Source organism: Phalacrocorax aristotelis, chromosome 7 (assembly GCF_949628215.1).
Source record: "Phalacrocorax aristotelis chromosome 7, bGulAri2.1, whole genome shotgun sequence".
Lineage (NCBI taxonomy): Eukaryota > Metazoa > Chordata > Aves > Suliformes > Phalacrocoracidae > Phalacrocorax > Phalacrocorax aristotelis.
The window spans coordinates 20,937,432-20,957,919 of record NC_134282.1 but is presented as its reverse complement, the minus strand read 5'-3'; the positions used below and the strand labels follow the sequence as shown (position 1 = coordinate 20,957,919).

The 20,488-nt window shown below is 42.5% G+C and overlaps 1 protein-coding gene across 2 annotated transcripts; it reads right to left on the bottom strand.

Annotated features, from left to right (window-relative positions):
• Window positions 1–2,604: 2,604 nt before the first annotated feature.
• Window positions 2,605–19,803, bottom strand: AP1S3 (adaptor related protein complex 1 subunit sigma 3). Of its 2 annotated transcripts, none has more exons than XM_075099223.1 (5): window positions 19,714–19,803; window positions 6,466–6,644; window positions 5,144–5,252; window positions 4,034–4,171; window positions 2,605–3,088 (listed from the first exon to the last, which is right to left on the bottom strand). In XM_075099223.1, the coding sequence occupies exons 1-5, from the start codon at window positions 19,714–19,716 to the stop codon at window positions 3,053–3,055; spliced, it is 465 nt and encodes a 154-aa protein (XP_074955324.1). In that variant the 5' UTR covers window positions 19,717–19,803; the 3' UTR covers window positions 2,605–3,052. The 2 variants fall into 2 exon arrangements, with proteins under 2 accessions (XP_074955324.1, XP_074955325.1); XM_075099224.1 differs by lacking the exon at window positions 19,714–19,803 and adding an exon at window positions 8,730–8,840.
• Between the last annotated feature and the right edge of the window lie 685 nt (window positions 19,804–20,488).

Sequence of the window (20,488 nt, the reverse complement as noted above, 5' to 3'; positions counted from 1 at the left end):
GCAAGGTGAGAGTTTAGATAACCGCAAAAGATGTTAGCGAGATTGGGAAAACTGCAAAGGAACCTGCTTTCTAATACTTTTTTTTCGATAATAATTTCATAAAGTAATCTCAGAAAACTTTACCTTGATCACTTCTTAGAATAGTCGGGCAGGTTGGAAAGAGAAACATCAACAGCAAACACAAACGAAATGGGCAATGATTCAGAGAGATTTGTGAATATATATAAAGATATGTGTATCTCCTGCTTTAAGAAAAATCAAAGAACTAAGACACCAAGAGAGACATAACTCTTCTGATGAGCTGTACTCCACAGTGCACTAATCTGCGTAGAGTCCTGTTGGATGCCAGATGGAGGCACAGGCATTGTGACACAGTGACCTAAAGGTAGCCTGACAATAACTGGGCTTCATTTGGGCTTTCTCCCTTTGAAGAAAGAGTTGGGTTGAGCCGAATGCCATTATAACACCACTTAGGTGAGTGACCCCTTTCTCACTGAAGGTTGTAAAAAGTATAAATACAAGTTTTATGTTTCAAACCAATCTGTTCTTAAATAGGCTGTGCATACAGACTGATGCTTGCAAAAGTCATTAAGCAACACTCACCTGCTTACTTTGTGTAGCCCATCAATAGGCAAAAGCAACAGGAATCTGTAGATGTTTCTTAGAGCACAAATATAATTTAGCAGTTCTTTAGAGTGCTTAACAAATACCTTCCATCCAGCTTTGTAGCACAAAGGCAGTTGGCACAACAGGCACACCATATTCCAATGACCTTTTGCACTAGGACAAGGAAACCATGCTAATTCCTTCACACTACTCAGGTTGACGCTGGATACATCAGTTTGGCAATGCTATTTATCTCAGATGCTATATTGATATGGCTGGCATAAGTACCCCTAGCTAATGTATTTTTTTTCCATAAGGAATTCTTCATTTGAAATGAGAGATAAAGAAGTCCTGCAGCTCTTCTTCGAATGACTGAAAAGACAGGCTTATAATAGCCTTATTCATACCAAGAAATCTTCTTTTAGATCCTATTTTGATATATTCCAGAATTCAAGCAACATGGCAGTTATAAGAGTCAGAGAATCACAGCATGGCTCCAAAAACGAGTAAAAGCAAATGAAAATACTGATGAGTTCACTGAATAGAAGTCACTTATAAAAGTAAAGAGCGGAAAGAGCCTCTTTGCACATTCTGAAGTGGCTTCTTAATCAATTAAACACTCTAAAAAAACTTCATTTCAAACCATGAGAAAATAATATACAACTCATACAATTTCATTAATTTACTATTAAATTGAATGCCTTCAGAGCTATTAAAAGCCCTTCAGCAATTTCATTCTTTTTTCAATGCTGAAAGTATGCCTTTGACATCAATACAGAGAAAGCAGATGGATAAAGTAAATATAAAAAGAGCAGCATGACGCTGTGAAACAGCTTGTCACAGGTTTACTAACAGACTAGATAACGCAGGCAGAAAAGTTGGTTGACAATTAGCAAAGTTGTCATGTTGTGTCAAAGTGCTCCCACCCTCCAAATAAACCCCCCAAAACCCTCCCCAGGAAGATACAAACAGGCTGGGAAGAAAGGAGCAATGAAAAAAAATTAGAATAAGCATGAAAGACATTTAAAGATTAGAAAAATCCCTGAAGGAAAATACTGACTGTACACCACAGAAATCAAAGAAAATGTATGCTGAAGGGAAATGTGAATCAATGCTCAGACCATTCTGGCGTATCTGTCTGATAACTTACCTAATTTTTGTATAGGATAATTTCATGATTTGACAGAGACAAAACATCTGTGAGTTATGAGCTAAGATAAACAGAATTTCTCTGAGCTTTCAATTCTGATAAAGGAGGAAATAATCACTCTAAGGAAGCCAGTTCGATCTAGAGTGCAAATTGCACTGACAGAGGAGAGGCAAGTTAACACACCTGGCTCCCTGCACGCAGCTACAATGTTTTATAACACACAGTAAGATGCACAGCCCAGCTGATTCTTCTACTATTTTACCCTTTTTCCCTTTGTGCAACTTGCAGAGTTATAAAAGATTGATTAAATTGTCCAACCTTCACAAAAATGGGCCATGTTCAACTACTAGAAAGCCAATCATCCCAATTGGTGTGTGAGTTTGGAACTGGAAAACTCTCCTGGGAAAGATGGTTATTGGTGGATGCCAAAAGAGATACAAGATGATCTTCACCCTAAAATCCCAAAGACTAATTTCTCCTCTTCAGGATATCTCTGGTGCTCAAGCTGCACACTTCCAAAGGTTGTAGCCCTTCTCCAGGTCCAGGGTATCTAGGAAGGGGACAGGAAAATGAGGAGAAAGACAGAAACAGGCCATCCGCACGCAGCAGCAAAAAGGATTCATTAAACCTGGGAGAAGCTTACCTCGAGTCAGAACAGTCTTCCAGATTAAATGGAGGTGTGGACTGCCCTCTAGTAGCATTTGGAGCAGTTTTATTAGCAGACTAGAGCAGAAAATAGAAGGAAGATAGTGAAAGAAAGGGACTGGTCCAAAGAGGAGCATATTTCTTTGTATGCTAGAAGGGTTAATCTTTTCAAAGCAAACTTGTAAAATTAGGGCCCACAACAATTTGGCTTTTAGAAAAAAATTATTATTAGAGCAGAATTATCATTACATTCAAAATAATGGACATTTGTACAAAAGTAGAGTCATACAGTCAGCAGTGGACCAAAACTAGTAAAAATACCTCTTCAAAGTACAGCCAGAGTAACATTTTATGATGATAAAACCCGTAGCTAAAAGACACGGTACAAAACAAGTGTTTAGTCTAGCAAGGAGAAGAGAAACTAGATCAAGGGTAGTAACAATTCTGAGAAACTCATATGCAAAGTAATGCAAGTACAGAATTGTTAAACCCTGTGCTACATTAGCTGACCTTCATCTTCACCATTATACAAACAAACCCCTTTAGTTACTGTTTTTTGGTATTTCTCTGAGGATCTGGCACATTGGGAAGCAATTTCAGGAAGTGCATTTTACAGGTGCACACAGCAGTTCTCTCTAGGTAGTTTTAACACTAAAATGCAGGCTTGTTCATGTACTCCTCCACTGTCTGAAAAAAAGAAAAAGAAACAACTGATGCATTATGGAGCGGTACAGTAATAGTCAAACCAACCCTTTTGTCCTCTTTTAAGACAGCTGGAGTTATGTATGGAATTAGGCCAGGTTAATTAAAATGTAGAAATAATTCTGCTTTGAAAACCTTTAATGGCGTTTTAGAATCTGATCTTCAAATCACAACATACCATGGTTGCGGCTAAACTCGCCATGCTTAGCTGGGTTTTGTACATAGCTGGCTTAGTTTCACGTGCAAATACCAGACCACTGTGAAAAACTGTTTGACTCGCATAGAGTGTCCCTAGCTAGTTCTACCAGTGTGCCGTTTCCTTCAGTATTACAATGGATCCTTCACTACCTAGGAGAAAATGAGGTAAACCCATCACATTCAACTGCTTTTGCCATTCCTGGGTCAATAGTGAAAGTTACAGAAAAGAATTCCCGCAGGGTTCTGAATAAAGGTTACATATCTGTGCCCTGCAGAAAACAGACAGGTGTTTATGAATGAAAGCGGAGCTTGCCAGCACATACTCTTTCCAATTTTAAATGTTAATAGTAAGTCATCTGTTTCCAATGTATTAGTGAAACAGATTTTTCTGTATTTTTATGTATGTATTTATACATAATATATAATCTTAGATTATATTCTTATACTATAAAAATATCTTAGATACATCTTAAACTATTTTTAATATAATATCCGAGAAGCTCTAGCCATTCAACAGCATTATATAAAGAGCCTTCAGATGATTCTGATGAGGGTTGAACTGAAAGCTTATGTAACTGCTACCTTACGTGCACTGTTGTACCTATTGAAACTGAACCTAAGACACGTTTGGATAATTAAGTACCAGAAGTGCTTAGCTGTATTTTAAGCTCCTGTCAAACAAGGAAGACGTAGGAAGATGAGGTGTTTGCCTTTTGTCTTCCTCTGCCTTACCTCCTGCAACATGTCAGAGTCTTCTATGGCTTTCACTGCAGTCTTCTTTGAAGTTTCTTGTACTTCTCCACCAATTATAAACTCATCAAGAATAAAATAAGCTTTTTCAAAATTAAAGATAATATCCAGCTCACACACCTGCCAGAAAAGAAGGACACCCCACATTTAAATTACTTTTACAGCATTATAAGAACTACTGGGACAAAGCTGTTAAGATGATCAAATGTATTCAACATATGCACTTTTGTGGCAAGTAGCAGGGTGAAGAAAGATACCGCATATTATGTAATATTGCAGCTTCTACACATATTCTCTTCACATATATAGCCTAGACTTACAGCAAAATTATTCCACTTATTTTATGTAATACACTACATTCATACTGGTTTTCAGAGAACAAAGCTGACTTCCTAGCCTACTAACCTTATAATAGATCTTATATAGCACTTGTAATATGGGTTACATATGTTCACGCAGTTTCACAGAGCAAGACAAATTCCCTGTCCTAGTGACCTTACAGTCACCAGCTGCTGTTTTGTTTTGAGGTGGTACAAACATAAGTTGTGCCACAGTGATTTAAAGTAAGAGATGTGTTAAGGTAGTGGGAACAATTTTGAAAATATTCATAGAAAAGATGGGTCTCTTGTAGTCTTTAAAGACTTACTGAAAGACTTATTTGGACCTCATTCAGGTCTTTTCTTTAAAAAAAACCCCACTTTAATGTTTTCCTCTTTTGTCCTTAACTATTACACAATATTATGAAACTAACAAACCCAGTGTATCTGAAGATGTCAGGAGAGAGAATTAAAGTACTGTCGCCCAGGAATTTTTTAAAGTAATTTGCTTCAAGCTTTCTCCTCAAACTCTATTCCAGGAGATACACACAAAGCATCAAGATTCATTTTTTGGTGGGGCAGAAAGGATGGAAAAAACAGTTTTATGATAGTTTCAGCACTATTTTATAAAACATTCTAATAATCAAATTCACTCTGGATTGAGAGAGTCTACGGGGCAAGTAGTGCAGGCAGAAACAGAAGTAAAATGGCTTCAGATAACTTTGTTTATCAGACAGCCAGAAACACATTTCTTGGGGAAAAAAGTGACACATACATTTCCAAAGTATCTGTCCAGAAGCTCTACGTATCGATGAACAATCTCTAGTGTCAGGAGCTCATTATCCTGGTCTTCTATTGCACAACAGAAATACAAACTAGCATACCTAGGGAAATAAAGGCAAAAACGTGAGTGAGAATGAACAACTGGATCATCAGTGCCCTCCTTTTCTCTTAGAGGTTATGCATATGACAGTTAATGTCTATCCTGTCTCTAAAATAATATTTTTCTTCCATTCTTATACTGTCTCAGAGAACACTTAAAAAGATCAGATAATTTAAACAAATTATTCATTTAGTTAGAGAAACAAACTCCACCCTTGGCAAAGTGGGATACCTCCAACACTGGTCTTAAAACAAACATTTAAATCAGTTGTACTTTAAGGTCTCCCTCACCTGCTGCAATAGCACTACAGAAAGTGGCGTTAAACTGTAGAATTAATTATTTTAATTAAAAAATAATAAAGGCAAAAATAAAGGTGGAAGGAGTTATACCTTGGCAAGCCTGCTGGCTATCAAATGACTGAAAGCGTTTTACATAGGGCCAGAAAGCATGAAACTGCTTAGTCCAAACAACCTTCAAAACTAACCTACAGCAAAACTTTGTTTAAATCAACCCAAGATGGGAGTAATGATCTACCTCAACCCTCTGGTGCTGTGGCTGGAGGCCCAGCTTGTCACAGCACCTGGCCAGATGTTTACATCCATCACTTTACAGCATGGAACTCAATTCTTGCTAAATGGGAGATGCCACTTAATTTGTACAGTGTGCCATACCTTAAGGCTACTTTTGTTTGCTACAGCTTTGCCACAATTAACATGCAGTTAACATGCTAAGCATCCTGTAACTAGGACCAGTGATTTCTCTGGAAAAGGAAATGAGAATTAACACTTTCCAGAGCAATAAATATTTCAAAAATTGAATTTGACAAAATATTGAAAATACCTCAGAACAGTTCCTGCAACCTACCAGCGAGCCTAATAAAGGCCAGCACACATGTCAGCAGGCTACCTTGGGGAATTATGAGCAGTGAAGCCTAAAGCCTTCTGACAATTTCAACCACTAATACCTAATAGGTTGCTCCCATTTTTGCCATTTGACAGATTGCGCAAGTATTTTTCACCCCACAATTTACCCTGCCGACTTATCCAGGGACATTGTGCTGTTATACACAAATTGCTGATGGCAGGCTCCTGCCAGCTTACTCTAGCACTTACGGTTTTGTTTGCTGTTTTTCTTAAAGTAAGCCTTTATTTTTCCTCTTCTAGCACGTTATTTATATGGATAGTAATTATATGTTCTCATAAAACTACTCACACCTTTTGTAAACAAGCTTGAGGTCTTTCCAGTCAACAAAACTACTTGTTTTTTGATTGCGAGACAAAATAATCTGAACAATTTCTCGAATGATCTTTTTCTTCTCTTTATCAGGTAGCGTCGTATACCATTTCTGAAGCCTTAATTTCCCCTGCCGACTGAACAGCAGTATAAAGTGTATCTAGAGTAAACAAAGCAACATGGTTAATGCCAGAGCCATAGCCAGAGAAGAGCATTCCTCTGTCTGACACCAGAAATCTGTGAGATCTTAGCAAAGGCAACTCCAGCCTTGTTGCAATGTTCGGACGTGGGGTCAGTGAGGTCTGAGGGAGGCTGAGCGCGGCAGCAGAGATCCCTCCCCTCTCCTGTTTCTTCCCCCAGCAGCTCTTCCCTCCCTGTGGGACCTCTCCCCTTCGCACCGCCTTTGCATCCTCTCCCACCCGTCCTCCCTTACCTTGTACAAAGAGCAGCTTTGCTTCCTATTCTGCCATTTCCCTGGGGAACAGGAGTATCACCACTTTGCAGTGGTTAGAAGAGGGCCCCAGCCCCTCCTCCAGCAAGATTAGACACCTTAGTAATGGGAATAAAGACTTAGATACAACAAGGCTAGGGAGATCAAGGATGCGGTGTAGCACAAGACTAGAAATATGAATACCTAGATAGTAATCATAATCACTAACAATTCTGGTATTGCACTATTTCAGGTGACAAACAAAGCAGCATGTTCCTAGAAGAGGATCTCAGAAGCAGAAGAAACCAACTACTTTGGAAAGGGAGCTTGACTAGTTTTACTAAAGAAATCACCAGATTATGAAACACAGATGACTGTGATGACAAAGGACAGGCATCAGTGACCAAGGATATCACGTTGAATAAAGCACGATACATACACTGTCCTAAAATTTCAAATTTAAAGCTAGTCATAATTTTACATGGTTTGACCCATGATTTTTTCATGCTTAGCATTATCAGTATTACTGAAATACAGAAGTGCTAGCTTTTAAATGCCAGTGGGCCTTTGGGAGAAAAGTATCAATCACGTTCATACAAATCTATACACTTATACAAGTTAACAGATTAAAATAACTGACCATACTAAGTCTTCAAGCAGTACAGTAAGTCATCTACCCACAGCACAGAAATGGCTTGAAGAATGCAGGAAATCTATCTGAGGATGACATCCATCTCAACTGGACATCCCCTGGTAAATGGGGAGAAAAAAAACAAACCAAACCACAAACCAACCCTAGCAGGGACAGAGATGCTTCCAATGGCTGACGACACTGTGAACTGCCCTGTTCTTCATAGGCATCCCCATCGCTTTCTCACCAGTACCAATGCCTGGAGGCCAGGGGCTTGCAGGAAGGATGTCTAACCACAGTCACAGCCATGTGCATGATGACAGGCACGCTGCCACTTGTGCCTGCAGAGACAAGGCTTCCCCTGATGCTGGGAGGACCAGGGAGAAGAACAGGAGCCTCATTTTCCTCACATGCTCCCAATCCTTGCAACTCCCAACAGAAGGCCTAGCAAGTCACTTGCCACATCCCCATTCTTCCCCATAGCTTCTCAATCTACACCCTAATCCCTTCTCCCTCTTGTTTACTATTCCAGCTTATTGCTGTACCTATACTTCCCCATCACTCCATCTCACCAGTGACGATTAATGTTACTGTTCACAGTTACTATCAAGATTACAATGCAGATTTCTGTAAAGACAAAATCATTCTACAGTCTGGTGAAGTCCAAGCAAAGAAGTATGCCAGAGAAGCTTCTACAAAAAAAAAGGGAAAAAACAAACAAGCAAGCTACTGAATTTTAAACACAGCATTTATTAATAATTCAGAACCATTCTCTAGCTATTAAGTTGCACAGCTGTTGAGTAATTTGGAGATAAGACTTCTGACTATATTGAGAAAGACTTCAAATGTGGGATCTTTTTAGGAAAAGGTGGACTGTTTTATCCATATGTGCCTGTGGCAGGATCTACTGCTGGAAATATGGCTCTTGCCATCATTAGCCTAATGTGCTTGATAAAATTACAAGGATTTTGCAGCTGCCTTGTGTTGAGCCCTCTAACACTCTCCAGATGAGCTTGCTAAATAAGCACAATTATGCCGCTGGCAGTACACAGGGCCTGATTACAGTGAAGATCAAAGCACCATGTTCTTGCCTTTCTCTGTTCATGTTACCACCTGGGCTTTGACATGGTAATTCCGGCTGTCGGGGGTTACCCCTTCCCAGTAGATGAAGGGACAGTACTTACTGTCCATACGCTTTTCCACTGAGAGGAGCTGGATGAATGAAGGACTATTTTGCTTGCTGCACAGCAAAGCCAAAGCCTTTGTAAAGATGAGTGCATTTGAAAAACAGTGTGTAGGTTCTGCAGATAAGAGCAGCAGGTCAGTGGGTGTCCATTTAAAAGCCATCAAGCACAGGTAGCAGCTATTTGACAAATCTCTAAAAATATGGTGAATCAGATAGAAGATGATTATCAGATTCAATTGAAAATGCAGGGAATTAGTCAATGAATCCCTATCAAAAGCTGACAGCATGTTCAGCATAACAAGATCGTGCTGAGACATCCTCAGGAAGAAATATATTTACGTGCAGGGCTTCAATAGGGAGATAATGAAAGGGTATTCTGGTTTAGGTTCATCTCTTGGACCCAACAGACCTTAAATCCAAGTGCCTGCAAGTAATACATATATCTCCAGGAAAGCAACCTTATGCCTCTAAAAGGTTAAACACCAACAAGCTAGGGAATTACTGTGAATATTACCATCATTTTCTGCTGATTAGTTTACTTCAATATGTTGTGCTTCATCCATAGGAAAGCAAGCTGCTCTCCATTTAAAATTGCTCTGAAAACTCCACTGTTTCTTATAAAGATGCACTTCATGTTTCACCACCACTTTCATGAGCAGAGGCAACATTCTTTGCAATCATAAAATATCTGTTAATGCTCTTAAATGCATCAAGATTCGTACATGAGCTTCAAAAATCCTATCTTTTGGGTCTCACATCCCCCGCTGTTTCATATGCAGAATATAACTGCATACCTCATAAGGCAATTTTACTATTATGGAAATATATACAGCTAGAAAATACATATGAGCCTCTACTGTAGTCCATTCTAATTTTACAGTCTGCAGCAAGAGAGTGTATCCTCAAGCCTAGGTATATATTACTGGCCAGCTGACAGCTCTTCTAACAAAACAACATATGAGAAAGTTGCAGCTACTTAGAAGAGAAAATACTGTGGGGTTTTTCTTCTCTTTTGACTTTTCTTCCTTTTTCTAATTTCTAAAGTCCATTCAATCTCGGGAACTCTCTAGGAGGTAAATAATACTATATTCTAAGGTTAAATAGCTTAATTCCTGTAAGCCTAAGCATCCAATTAGTATCGACATTGTTTCACTCAGTTCAGCTTTGCTCTGCCCACCCACACTGACATGGTACAACACATGCCTCGATCTCATAGCCCTGTTCATTAGGGCTCACTGGAAAGATTTTGATGCATCAATAAACCTAGAAGTGTTGAAGTACTGCACAAACACAAATCTAACAGGTCATCTGTTCCTTGCTTCTCGGCTGTGAAAACATATTTGCTTTCCTACATTGCTAATGAGAAGATGGATGTTGATTAAGGAAATTTTGGTTAGGTTTTCAGCAGCCAAACTACAAATAGAGGTAGATCATCCTGCAGTGTTTTACAGGTCTTTAGAAGTTCTAATTCCAGAGAAAAACATAGGCAAATGAATTGCTTCAAGCAAAATACCTTTGAAGCAGGGTGTTTGATTTCCTTTCCTACCATTCTAGGGCGTGCTGGCTGTGACTAACAATCACCAGATCCAGGGGCAACGCCAGAGGGAATTTTTAGGCCCAAGCCTGAGTGGGTCAGCATGAGGAGTGCAGTTCCTATGAGAGCATCGGCTACCTTCACATGTGGAGTCTGTAGGAGACAAGCTTTGGTCTAGAGGCTACGTGTAATTTTATTAGCTTGTTCTACTGAATCAGACCCAACCACCTACACCACTGTGCAAAACAATCTCCAGAAACATCAGTAAGTAGCTTAAATGACTGCATTTTTGCATTCTGTATTTGTAGGCCACTATATTCTAGTCGGAAAAAGAGGGTTTTTTATAAAAAGTCAAGCATTTAAACCAGATTTCTAAACCTGAACTCTGTCACCTTCTCATGCATTTCTATAGACAGCTCATGCAGCTGTAGGTTATACGACAAGGTTGGAAATTTATGGGGCCTTCCATTTTATTAGTATCTACGAAACTGTACCAGGATAATAAACACCACCCTTAGTTTCAGGGCTACAAAAAAAATATCAAATGGTAGACTTTGACATGAAATAATTTCACAGTAAATAGAACAGACATCGAAAATGCAAAATACAGAAGGTGTACATGTTCACAAACTGCAAATGTAAGAGAAATGTAAAACTAACATACACTGTGATTTTCTTCCACCTTCCTTGGGAGACCTTTCCCTCTGTTTGCTAATGGGCTGTCATGATCTGATAAGCAGCTCACCCAAGCTTGTCCCCAGCCTGTTCCGGGCCGAGACTGGAGGACCCCTTTGGTGCAGCCTTCCCAGGTATTTGGCCATTTCACACTCCAGACTGATCAAACGCTTTACAGTTGGCTCACTGGTTTTGAAGTCTGATCATTTGTTGCTTTTACAGATGTTTTAAAACTTAACCTGATCTGTACTGCAACGTTTAGTACGACTGCCTAAAGGACTCCAGACTATATTCTATTACATACAGAACAAACCACCTGTAGGGATATCAAATAAAGGCGACTACACACAGGAAGACAAAGCGGCTTTCCTGACTCCCAGGGTCATTTCTCCAGTTCACTGTCCAATGACATAAACATGTAAAAGATGACACATTTCTTCCTGCAAGGTAAACTCCAGGGGTCAGTGCAGCGAGGCTTTAATTCACCCCACTGTGAGAAGAATGCGTGCTAGAAATACTTCTTGTCCTCCTGTAATTCAACCTGCATAACATCTGCCAACTGGCTTCAAACCTGTTCTGTGGCATCTGGCTGCTCCAGGTCCCTCTGGTGGGAGAGGAGGACAGCGAGATGGGAGGACTCCAGGGAGCCTAAGGGGAGGGAAGGCAGAGAGGAGACGGCGACTGGAAGACTGAGAAAACCGAGCATCCTTCTCTTCCCTAGGTGCTTGGTTTGGGCAAGGATTTGCTTAGCTAGACAGCTCTGTCACTCCAGCACTGGGTTTAGAGCCTGCTTCAGCTGTAACCTTTCCAGATTCAGTCAAAAGCCCTCCCAAATCACCTTTATAAAACAGGAAGATTCCTGAAATTCACAAGTTAACTAAAATTTGCAAATTAGGAATTGCTATCCTAAAACAGACAGCTTGGCAGAACTCAGAAACTCTGTTTTTCTCAAAAACTTTCCGTTTAAGCCTGCTGCTGCCAGTAGGGCAACAGGTAATATATGACATGCTAATAAAGAAAAACTCATAGACCACATGAAAAGGGAAGTGGGATGAAAAAAGCCACACCTTCAGCTGCTCATATAAACCTGGGGAAAACCAGACTGACTGGCTGTACCTGGTGGAGAGGAAGCAACTTTATCATAAAAAGTTCTCTTTTAACTTATTCTGACTCCCTTGAAGACTGCTCAATCTTCTGGCACTATTTTAGTCTTGTCGAGTTCATATTCTGCTTATCTTTTACTATTTTTCATTCTTTCCTCCAATATGAAAGAATGTATTTTCCAACATAGCGGTACATAATTTATTGGCTTTATTTTTACACCACATCGGAAAATGAACAAAACCTACTTTCATTAAATTGTTTCTTTTTAAAAGTATGAACAGCCAAATTATTCCAGCATTAGCTGCTTTTTTTCTCCAAAACCTTTGAAGAATAAAAAAAATCCTTGCAGTTTTTACTTTGTTTAATGGGGTTTTTTTTTGGAGTGAGGGAAGTAAATATTGAAATACCCCACACACACACCCCCCCACCCTCCCCCAAAAAAAAGCACTACACTGTGCATATACAGATGGTTTGGAATGCCAGGCATTTAGGGTGAAGTGAGAAAGACATACTGAACAGCTATTGACCTATGTATTAACAATCTAGCCACATCAGGAAGAGTCAGAATAATACACTGAAGCACAGGTATTTTGGTATTCTGCTGCTGCACTAAGTCCCCAGCTGGCTACTGACCTTTAATACATACACTGTGGGGTTTTAGGCACTTTTAAAACAATTATGCAAAATCCAAACCAGGCTACTTTATTAACTATATTAATTCCCTTGTTTATTCTGTTACTAAAACTTTTATTCACAGCAGCGCAGAAGCTGACAGGTGTTTATTAAATACTGTAGAATCTCAGCTTTAAAATTTAAAACATGTATGTAGTCTGTATGATGTGAGCAAATAAGAAAAAAACAAGTGGAAAAACAGCAACACAAAAATACCAAAGTAGTATATTGCTTCCTAACTGGCACAGAAATCTTTCTCACTTACTCTCTGTTAAGATTAATTTCTGAACAATTTCCCCTAAACAATACATCCAAAGTCCAAGCAATAAAAGTTGTGGCAGATCATTACAGGCACACTTGACTATAGTTACACATTGATTTTATGCTTTTCAAGATGCAGAAGTCACCCTTATTACTGATGATTTTAAATTGACCAGCATACCATCATTTAAAGGATATTTACACCATATAGTATTGATCCAGCCAACAACGTTGATAGTCTCACTTGAATTAAATAAAACTATAATCAAAACAGTATAGCTGAGCTGAAGTTCCAAACCAAAAACAACCTGAAGCTCCTCACTTCCAATCGTTACCTAAGGAAAAGAAAACAAAGCTCAAGGGAGCTGTAAGTGCCCCACAAGCTCTGCTCCTGCTTATCATTGCCTCTAGCAGGTTTAGTCGTCCCAACCTTGGCTCATTTCTCATAAACTAGTAGCATTCCTTCAACATCCTCCCTACAGTACAGGCATTCTCGTTCCTCCTCCTCGCACGCTGCTGGGCGTCCCACCAACAGGAAAGCCAGGTTTCCAGAACATCTCTGGAGATGAGACAGCACAGCTTTCCAGGATAGCTCCTCTAAAACGTAGATGCAGGCAATGACATCCAGTTCTCACAGAGGATAATTATTCTCAGTTTTCTTAAATCAGTGCTTTTTTCCTTCAAGTGCAATTACTCCAGTTTCTAGGCCATAAGCAAGAACAGATCCAGGCAGGAAGTTTGCATAAAGCCTACCTCAAACTCTGCAGTCTGAGAGCAGGCCAGTGACCGCACTACAGCCACATGAACCAGAGCCGGCACTCCTATCTTCAGTCTCAGCTCCGGGGACAGACAGTTGTAGGGATACTGGCTGGCTGACCTTACAGAACGCAGCACCATTTGAAGTCATTCAAAACAATTATTAAATAGGTAATCACATCCCTTCTGCCTCCTGGGCTGGAGTCTCAGAGGTGTTTTTATTTGTGTATACCTTTTTGGGAGGCAGTGAAAATCTTCATTAGGTTACTATAATGAAAAGGAGGTCAGGGAGAGGCTGAACAAGCTGTCAAGAGCTACCGCTAATTCACTATAGCCCCAATGTACTTTACAGTCATGAAAAGCCATCCTCCCAGTCTGTTCCTTGAACAACTGGCGAAGAAACAGAGCTAAAAGGTAGCCCAGTTGACTGTCTCAAAAGGTGCAGCCTCTTTTATTCTCATTTCCAGTTTGTCTTACAGGTATTTGCAAAGCCCTGCTACATGAAGGAACTGCAGTGCCCTTCCCTCACCTCTGACCTTTCAAAGAGCAAAATTAAAAAGCTTTGCTCTGCAACAGGGCAGGCACACCAGAAGGTGACAGTTTTCCCAGCTCCTCAGCCAGCTGACAGATAGTGCTTCAGCCTGGGGATGCCCCTGTCCTGGTGGAGCAGAATCACTGCAGGTCTGCAGCAGCCTCATGCCCATCCTTCCAGCTCCTGACAAAGATGCTCTCAGAAAATCTGAGCTCTGGATGGACCGAAGATAGACGTGAGTTAGGATCACATTTGTCAATGCCTCTGAAAAAGCACGAGTAATTTTTTTGAAACACTAAAGCATTTCTTTTAGGCATTTTCAATAGAAAAATTCTCAGTTTTCCCTTTTAAAATGGCATTTTATCATTAAGATAAAAAACCGACATGGATTTAATAACCTAAACATAAAAGAAGCAACCATTGTTTACAGAAGGAAGGGCCAGAGCACAGGATCTCACAAAATGCTTCATGTTGGCCTAAAATTTAGCCTCCAGAATGAAAAAATGGACCAAAAATTAATTCTGCTATTCACCTGGGTCTTGTCATGAGACTTGGAGAAAAGGAAATGCCTGAAGTACTGCCCCTTCCATATCCCCACCTCCTGAGCCTGGCAGCTGTTGAGTTCTGAGAGTTTCGTGTAGCCATTCCCACGGCTTTTCTAGAGCTCAGAGCAGACAGGCAGACAACTCACCCAATGCTTCACGTGTTCTTCCAGCATGCAGTGTTGCAAGACAAAGGCAGAACATGGTAATATTTCTGTGTTTTCTTCAAACAAAAATGATTCTATTTCTCATTCCTTTGCCATTTGTGTCTGTTGCTTGCCTCATGGGACTAAGCAGAGGGCGATGACCATGCAGGAGTTCCTGCGCTGGTTAACAAGCCATCGAGGACTGCAAGTGTCTGAGCAAAACTATGTTCAAGCTCCAACAGCAAGCAGCAAGGCAACAACTGGCATTTACATGCTGGTGATGAGGGATTTTAGTGCCCTCTCTTCCCGGGCCTGAACACAGAATAGCAGATGGACATCCTAACAAATTCAGCAAGGCAGAGAATAAAAAAAGACTGGTCCACAGAGTGCCTGGGGTTACGCCTGTGATCTTGAAAAACATAAATCCAGGACATACTAGGCCAGAAAGACAGGTCAGGCTTGCCTTCAAATACACAAACAAATTTTATTTTCCCATCCTGCCCCAGTGACTCTGAATGCTATATTCCCACTCAAAAATGAAAAACCATTTGTGCATGACTGTATCTTGCATGTCTCTAAACTCCCAACATCTGCAAAAATGCAAAGACCCAGGGGTGGCCATGCAAGAAAGCATACACCCAAAGCAGCCAAACAAATGCAAATGGCAACCTGTAGGAATAGGACAGCAGGGAAATGAATGGGCAGGGATGGTAATTAGTAGCTGTGCATATGTGATAGCAAGAATTGTTTATACAGGAGCAATACGCTTTTAATTTAGGCATCACCAGAAAGACTACAACTGGCTCACATAAATGCCTGATGTATATGCCGAAGCATAAATCTTGTAAGTACTTTGGGGAGGAGCAGCTCTACCTGCCCTCCCTGATCCATCAGCTTCCTCAGTACTTGCATAATTTTGTCCCTTTGCTGCTCTTGCACAGAACTGATACCTTCAGAAGGCAGAAGGTCTATAGGGTGGTTTATAAATCATGGGATTTTTAAGTAATTAAGAGTAAAGGTACAGAAAAGCAGCAAACATTTTACACTGTCCACATGCTTAGCAGCGTTTTCTTGCCTCCTCATAGCCCCAGCCACTCACTGCCTCTTTCTACATTTGCTTACTGCTGATGCCATGGCTTTCTTCAAAGCCCTCCAGGCACTCCACATCCTAGTAACTCCTGGTTCTGAAACATGCCTACAATTTCCTTATTTGTGAGTGAAAATATATTTTAAAATGGTTTAAGCAAAGAATTAGCAGATGATCTATCATAACATTTCTTTTGCTTTCCGGAAATAAGCTTATTACCTACAGACGGTAAAGCATGCATCGCAATTACTGCACAGCCAGCCAGTCCAGAGCGGCCTCTAGTATAACAGTGACAATCTGTAATCTGGAAGAGGATCACATCAACAGTCAGAGATTACAGACTTCCTGAGAACCCTAAAAAACATTTTTCCTAGCAAATTCTACTAAATGGTATTCAAAAGTCTGACTGAATGACAGGGAGTAACTGAATACAATATTATGGATCATCTCCTGAGCAGTACTCTGATCTGAGCAGAAGGGGACAACATAAGTAACAGGGCATGTGTAAAATCATTCTGGTAGTCCTGTCTCCAGGAATCACAGGTTTAAGGATTCAGGGCCAGAAACTGGATCCAGACAACCCACCTGTGGGCCCATCCTCTATGAACTGCCTAAATACTTGGACACCATAACACCCTCGGCAGTGGATTAAAACCATTCATCTACATTGTGTGAAAAAAAGTATTCCCTTTTGTTTTCTTTACATTTAGTGCCTAAAAATTTCACAGGGTGTACCCTGACTCTTCCTGTAGCAACTATTCTTTATAACAGTCATGATTTCATGCATTTCTATCATATCCCATGTAGCCATCTCTTTCCAAACTGAAAAGTCTATCTACTCAGGATCTTCTAGAAAGGACGTCCTTCCATTACTATCATCTACTCCCACACTAATAGTTCACTACAAGATGAATAAAAAAAGAAAGACCACACAGACAACTTTTTTTTTTCCATATAGAAAGCTGCCTCAAGCAACAAGAATCTTTTATTTGTCATTCTCCTCTCATGTACCGCAATCTGCTCCCCTTCTTGTCTTTCAGAGGTAAGTACCAAGAGGCAAAGTTCATCATCTTTGCTAGGCTGATACACAGCTGTATCACAGAGTAGAAGAAAGCAGTTATTCTTCAACCTGTAGATAGTAAATTCTGTGCAGCATTGAAAAATGTCTTTTGCAGATCTGTGTCTATTTTAACAATTAAGGGCACTGAGATTGTTGGTGAGGTCAATATTCAGAACAGCTGAGAGTTTATTTCCAAACACCAGGCAGGCATCAGAAGCTGCAGTCACTTCAACTAATATTTCCACGCAAGCTTCTAGATCAGTGACTGCTATCAAACGTCTTGCTAAGTAGAAACACTGCCAACTCCTTTTCTATTCAGACCAAGTACATTTTTAGAGCTCCTGTGCTAAAATGGGATTCTTTTGATCCTTCTCTCCAGGGTTTCAGATCATGCCCACAATTACTCCCCTTCACGGGGACTGGATGACAGAGGATTTTTAAGCGAAAGAGTACACTGACAAAAGCACCCTTAATCAGCACCGGTTCTACAACAGAACGGGGTAAGGCTGACAGCATTAGTTAATATAACAACTCCAGCAAGGGTTTGTACGATGAACTCAGAAAAGGGAAAAAAAATTATTAATTGTAAGAATGCACACTCACCTTATAAAATTACAACAATCAATACAGCAGACAGTCTCCAAATTGTCAATACGGAGCCCTCCCCTGGGACCATTGTGAGTGCTTTGAAAACTGGCATTTGTGAAGTGCATGCATCAGGGAGAGTTCTGAGATCAGCTTCCCTGAAATCAGCTCCCGTATTTACTGACCTTCAAGGGCAAAACAGTAACTCCAGTTGTTTACATAAGCTTTACCCTAGGGAACTGCATGTGTAGGGCTGTCTCAGGGTGTAACCAGAAAGGTTATATCTATATAGGGACTTAAGGTGTGGAGAGTGCACTGCCATCTGTAAACTCATTACTGTGCACGTTCTATTTGCAAATGTAATGGCAGGTACACCTTTCTAAATACACTAGACCAACACAAATTCAGCATTCTGGCTAAACCACTTAAAAGAAACAACATAGCTCTGCCTTTGAGGATAGAGGCAGACAACAAAACTTGGCCTCTGATGAAGGAGTTGAGAGACTTCTGTTCAGCTGCGCTGCCAGTAACTGATATTATGGATGCACACAACAGGCAAACTGTGCAAGAGAGCAGCTCCGGGCCTGCTCACAGAACCTGCCCCAAGCCTGAATTATCAAACAGCAAGATAGTTTCTGAATTAAGAGGCATCACTAACCATCTTACTGATTGAAAGCCCGCAGTCCTCCTTGGGGAAAATCTAGCCATTATTCTGAGGATATTGGTCATCATGCTTAACAAAAGAGAATAACCATGGCAACCTTTTTTGATCCCAGCAAACCACCACCAAGCAGGGCACTGGAGAGCCAAAGGGCCTCCTTCCCAGGATCCTGCGCCAGCCCTTTAACCTGAAGGGCTGCTGCCCCCTTCCAAACTAAAACAAGCCGCTGTGGCCGCCTCTATCCAGCTGTGGAGCCAGGTCGCACACAAGACCAATAGCCAGCACATGAGGAAGAGAACCAGACCCGTCTGCTCTCTCACAGACATGTTACTTGATGGAAAGGCAGAGCTGAGTTCCTACAACCCCCATGAGACCAGGCAGCTGAGCAGAAGCACCTGAGCTGGAGGCAAAGCTGTTGCCCAAGCTCTCCACTTATAGGGCACTAGGGAATACACGTGGGGAAAAGCTCTTCCTAATGCTCCCATCACAAGAAAACCCACTGCCCAACGCTGCCCTGCTTTGATACCAGAGCCAGCCAAAAGACGCAGATCCATAAGAAACCACATTCGATCCTTCTCCAGGCACCGAAGCAGACTTGAACCTCAGCTCCTCAAGTTACAGGAAGACTTCATAAAACCTCTCTCTGTAACAGCCCTGTTTTCCAGCTTGCCTACAAAGGGCTGTCAGCGTGACCCGAGCTCACCCCAAGGGTCAGAAGACAGGAAGGAAAAGAATACAGCTTTCATTTCTTTAAAACAGGTGCAAACCTTGTTCCAACCTTCTTGGAAATAACATTTCTGCTTCTCAGAGCAGCTGGCACAGCCCTCGCAGGCAGGCTGGCTGGTATGCGCTTTCTGAAAAACGTAATTTACCTCTATTTAAAGCCAACTCGGATTACTCCAGCAGGGGATGGAGAAAAGAAAAACCAAACAACCAAAACCCAAACCAAAGACAACCCAAGTTTTCCCAGGGCCAGGCGCAGGCGGAGCGGCTGGCGCCGCGGTTCGGGAGCTGCCCTCTCCCCGGGCGCCCCGAGACGGGGCATTCGGGTGCCAAAGGCGACGGCGGCGCGGTCCCAGGGCTGAGCCCACCTCCGCGGGGACTTTGCTTTTTCGGGCAGCGCGCAAACACTTCTGTTTGCTTTAGGCCTTTGGGAGAACAACGTCCAGCCGGCCCCGCGGAGGGTCTCCCACGGCCAAGCTCCGGGACTGGGCTCCGGACGGAGGAGCCCGGTCCCGGCGGGGCTGAAGGGAGCTGCGGGGGAAGCCCAGAAAACGCGCCCGTCGAGGGGGCTCCGCCGCCGGCCCGCCCGCGGCACCGGGCTCCCGCCCGGCCCCGGCGAAGCCCGGCGTCCCCGGGCCACTTACCATGACGGTGGTGCGGTGGCGGCAGGCTGGAGGCCGGCCCGGCCCGGCTGGGTGCCGGCCGCCTCTCCCCTGCCCTGCCTCCCTCCTCCCCGCCCCGCGCCAGGTGAGGCCGCGGCCGCATCGCGCCTTCCCACAATGCCCCGAAAGGGAACTTCCCCGGGCGCCTCCGCCCCGCCGGGGCTGGCAGCGCCGAGGGCGACCGAGGGGCTGAGAGGGGGTGGGCTGCCGGCCCCCTTCCCACCGGCCTCCCCGGGACCCCGCGGCGTCGGGCTTCGCCGGCGCGGCCTGGTGGCGAGGGACCGGCGAGGGAGGTTGCCGGCCGCCGCCACCCCGCCCTCCGCGCTCCCGGGAGGAGGGAAGCGGAGCGGGGGCAAAAGGGCAGTTTTTGACAGACGGTACAGCTGCGCGTCCGCGGCGGCGCGGCCTCCCCGCAGACCACTCGTTTCTGGGAAGCGAGGGTTCTGACGGGCAGGCCGGGCTGCGGAGACCCTGTCCGCACGCGGGGTGACCCTAGCTGTCACCTGGCACCTGCATTAACTGCTCAAAGGGCGCCCTTCTTGCCCACAGTGAAACGCAACTTCAGTAAAAACACAGTTCATGTCCTCCATTGGCTCTAGCTTCCAAGCACTCATACCCTAAAGACACTCGGGTAGAGCTATAGGCATGATTGCTCTGCAGCCCATCTCCATCAAAATCACAGATAGTTTAAATACCTTAAATGGCTGGTTTTGCTAACCTGTGCTTTTTGACAGAGCTGGATGAGGCAGCAAGGCGT

What these genes read in the sequence shown, in the direction of transcription:
- AP1S3 (XM_075099224.1), bottom strand. Translation starts at nt 8,825, where the DNA reads ATGCACTCATCTTTACAAAGGCTTTGGCTTTGCTGTGCAGCAAGCAAA. An exon ending in CTCAAGCTTGTTTACAAAAG is followed by an intron (nt 5,253 to 6,465) that starts GTGTGAGTAGTT and finishes TTATTTCCCTAG; the next exon opens with GTATGCTAGTTTGTATTTCT. An exon ending in TGGACAGATACTTTGGAAAT is followed by an intron (nt 4,172 to 5,143) that starts GTATGTGTCACT and finishes CTTTTCTGGCAG; the next exon opens with GTGTGTGAGCTGGATATTAT.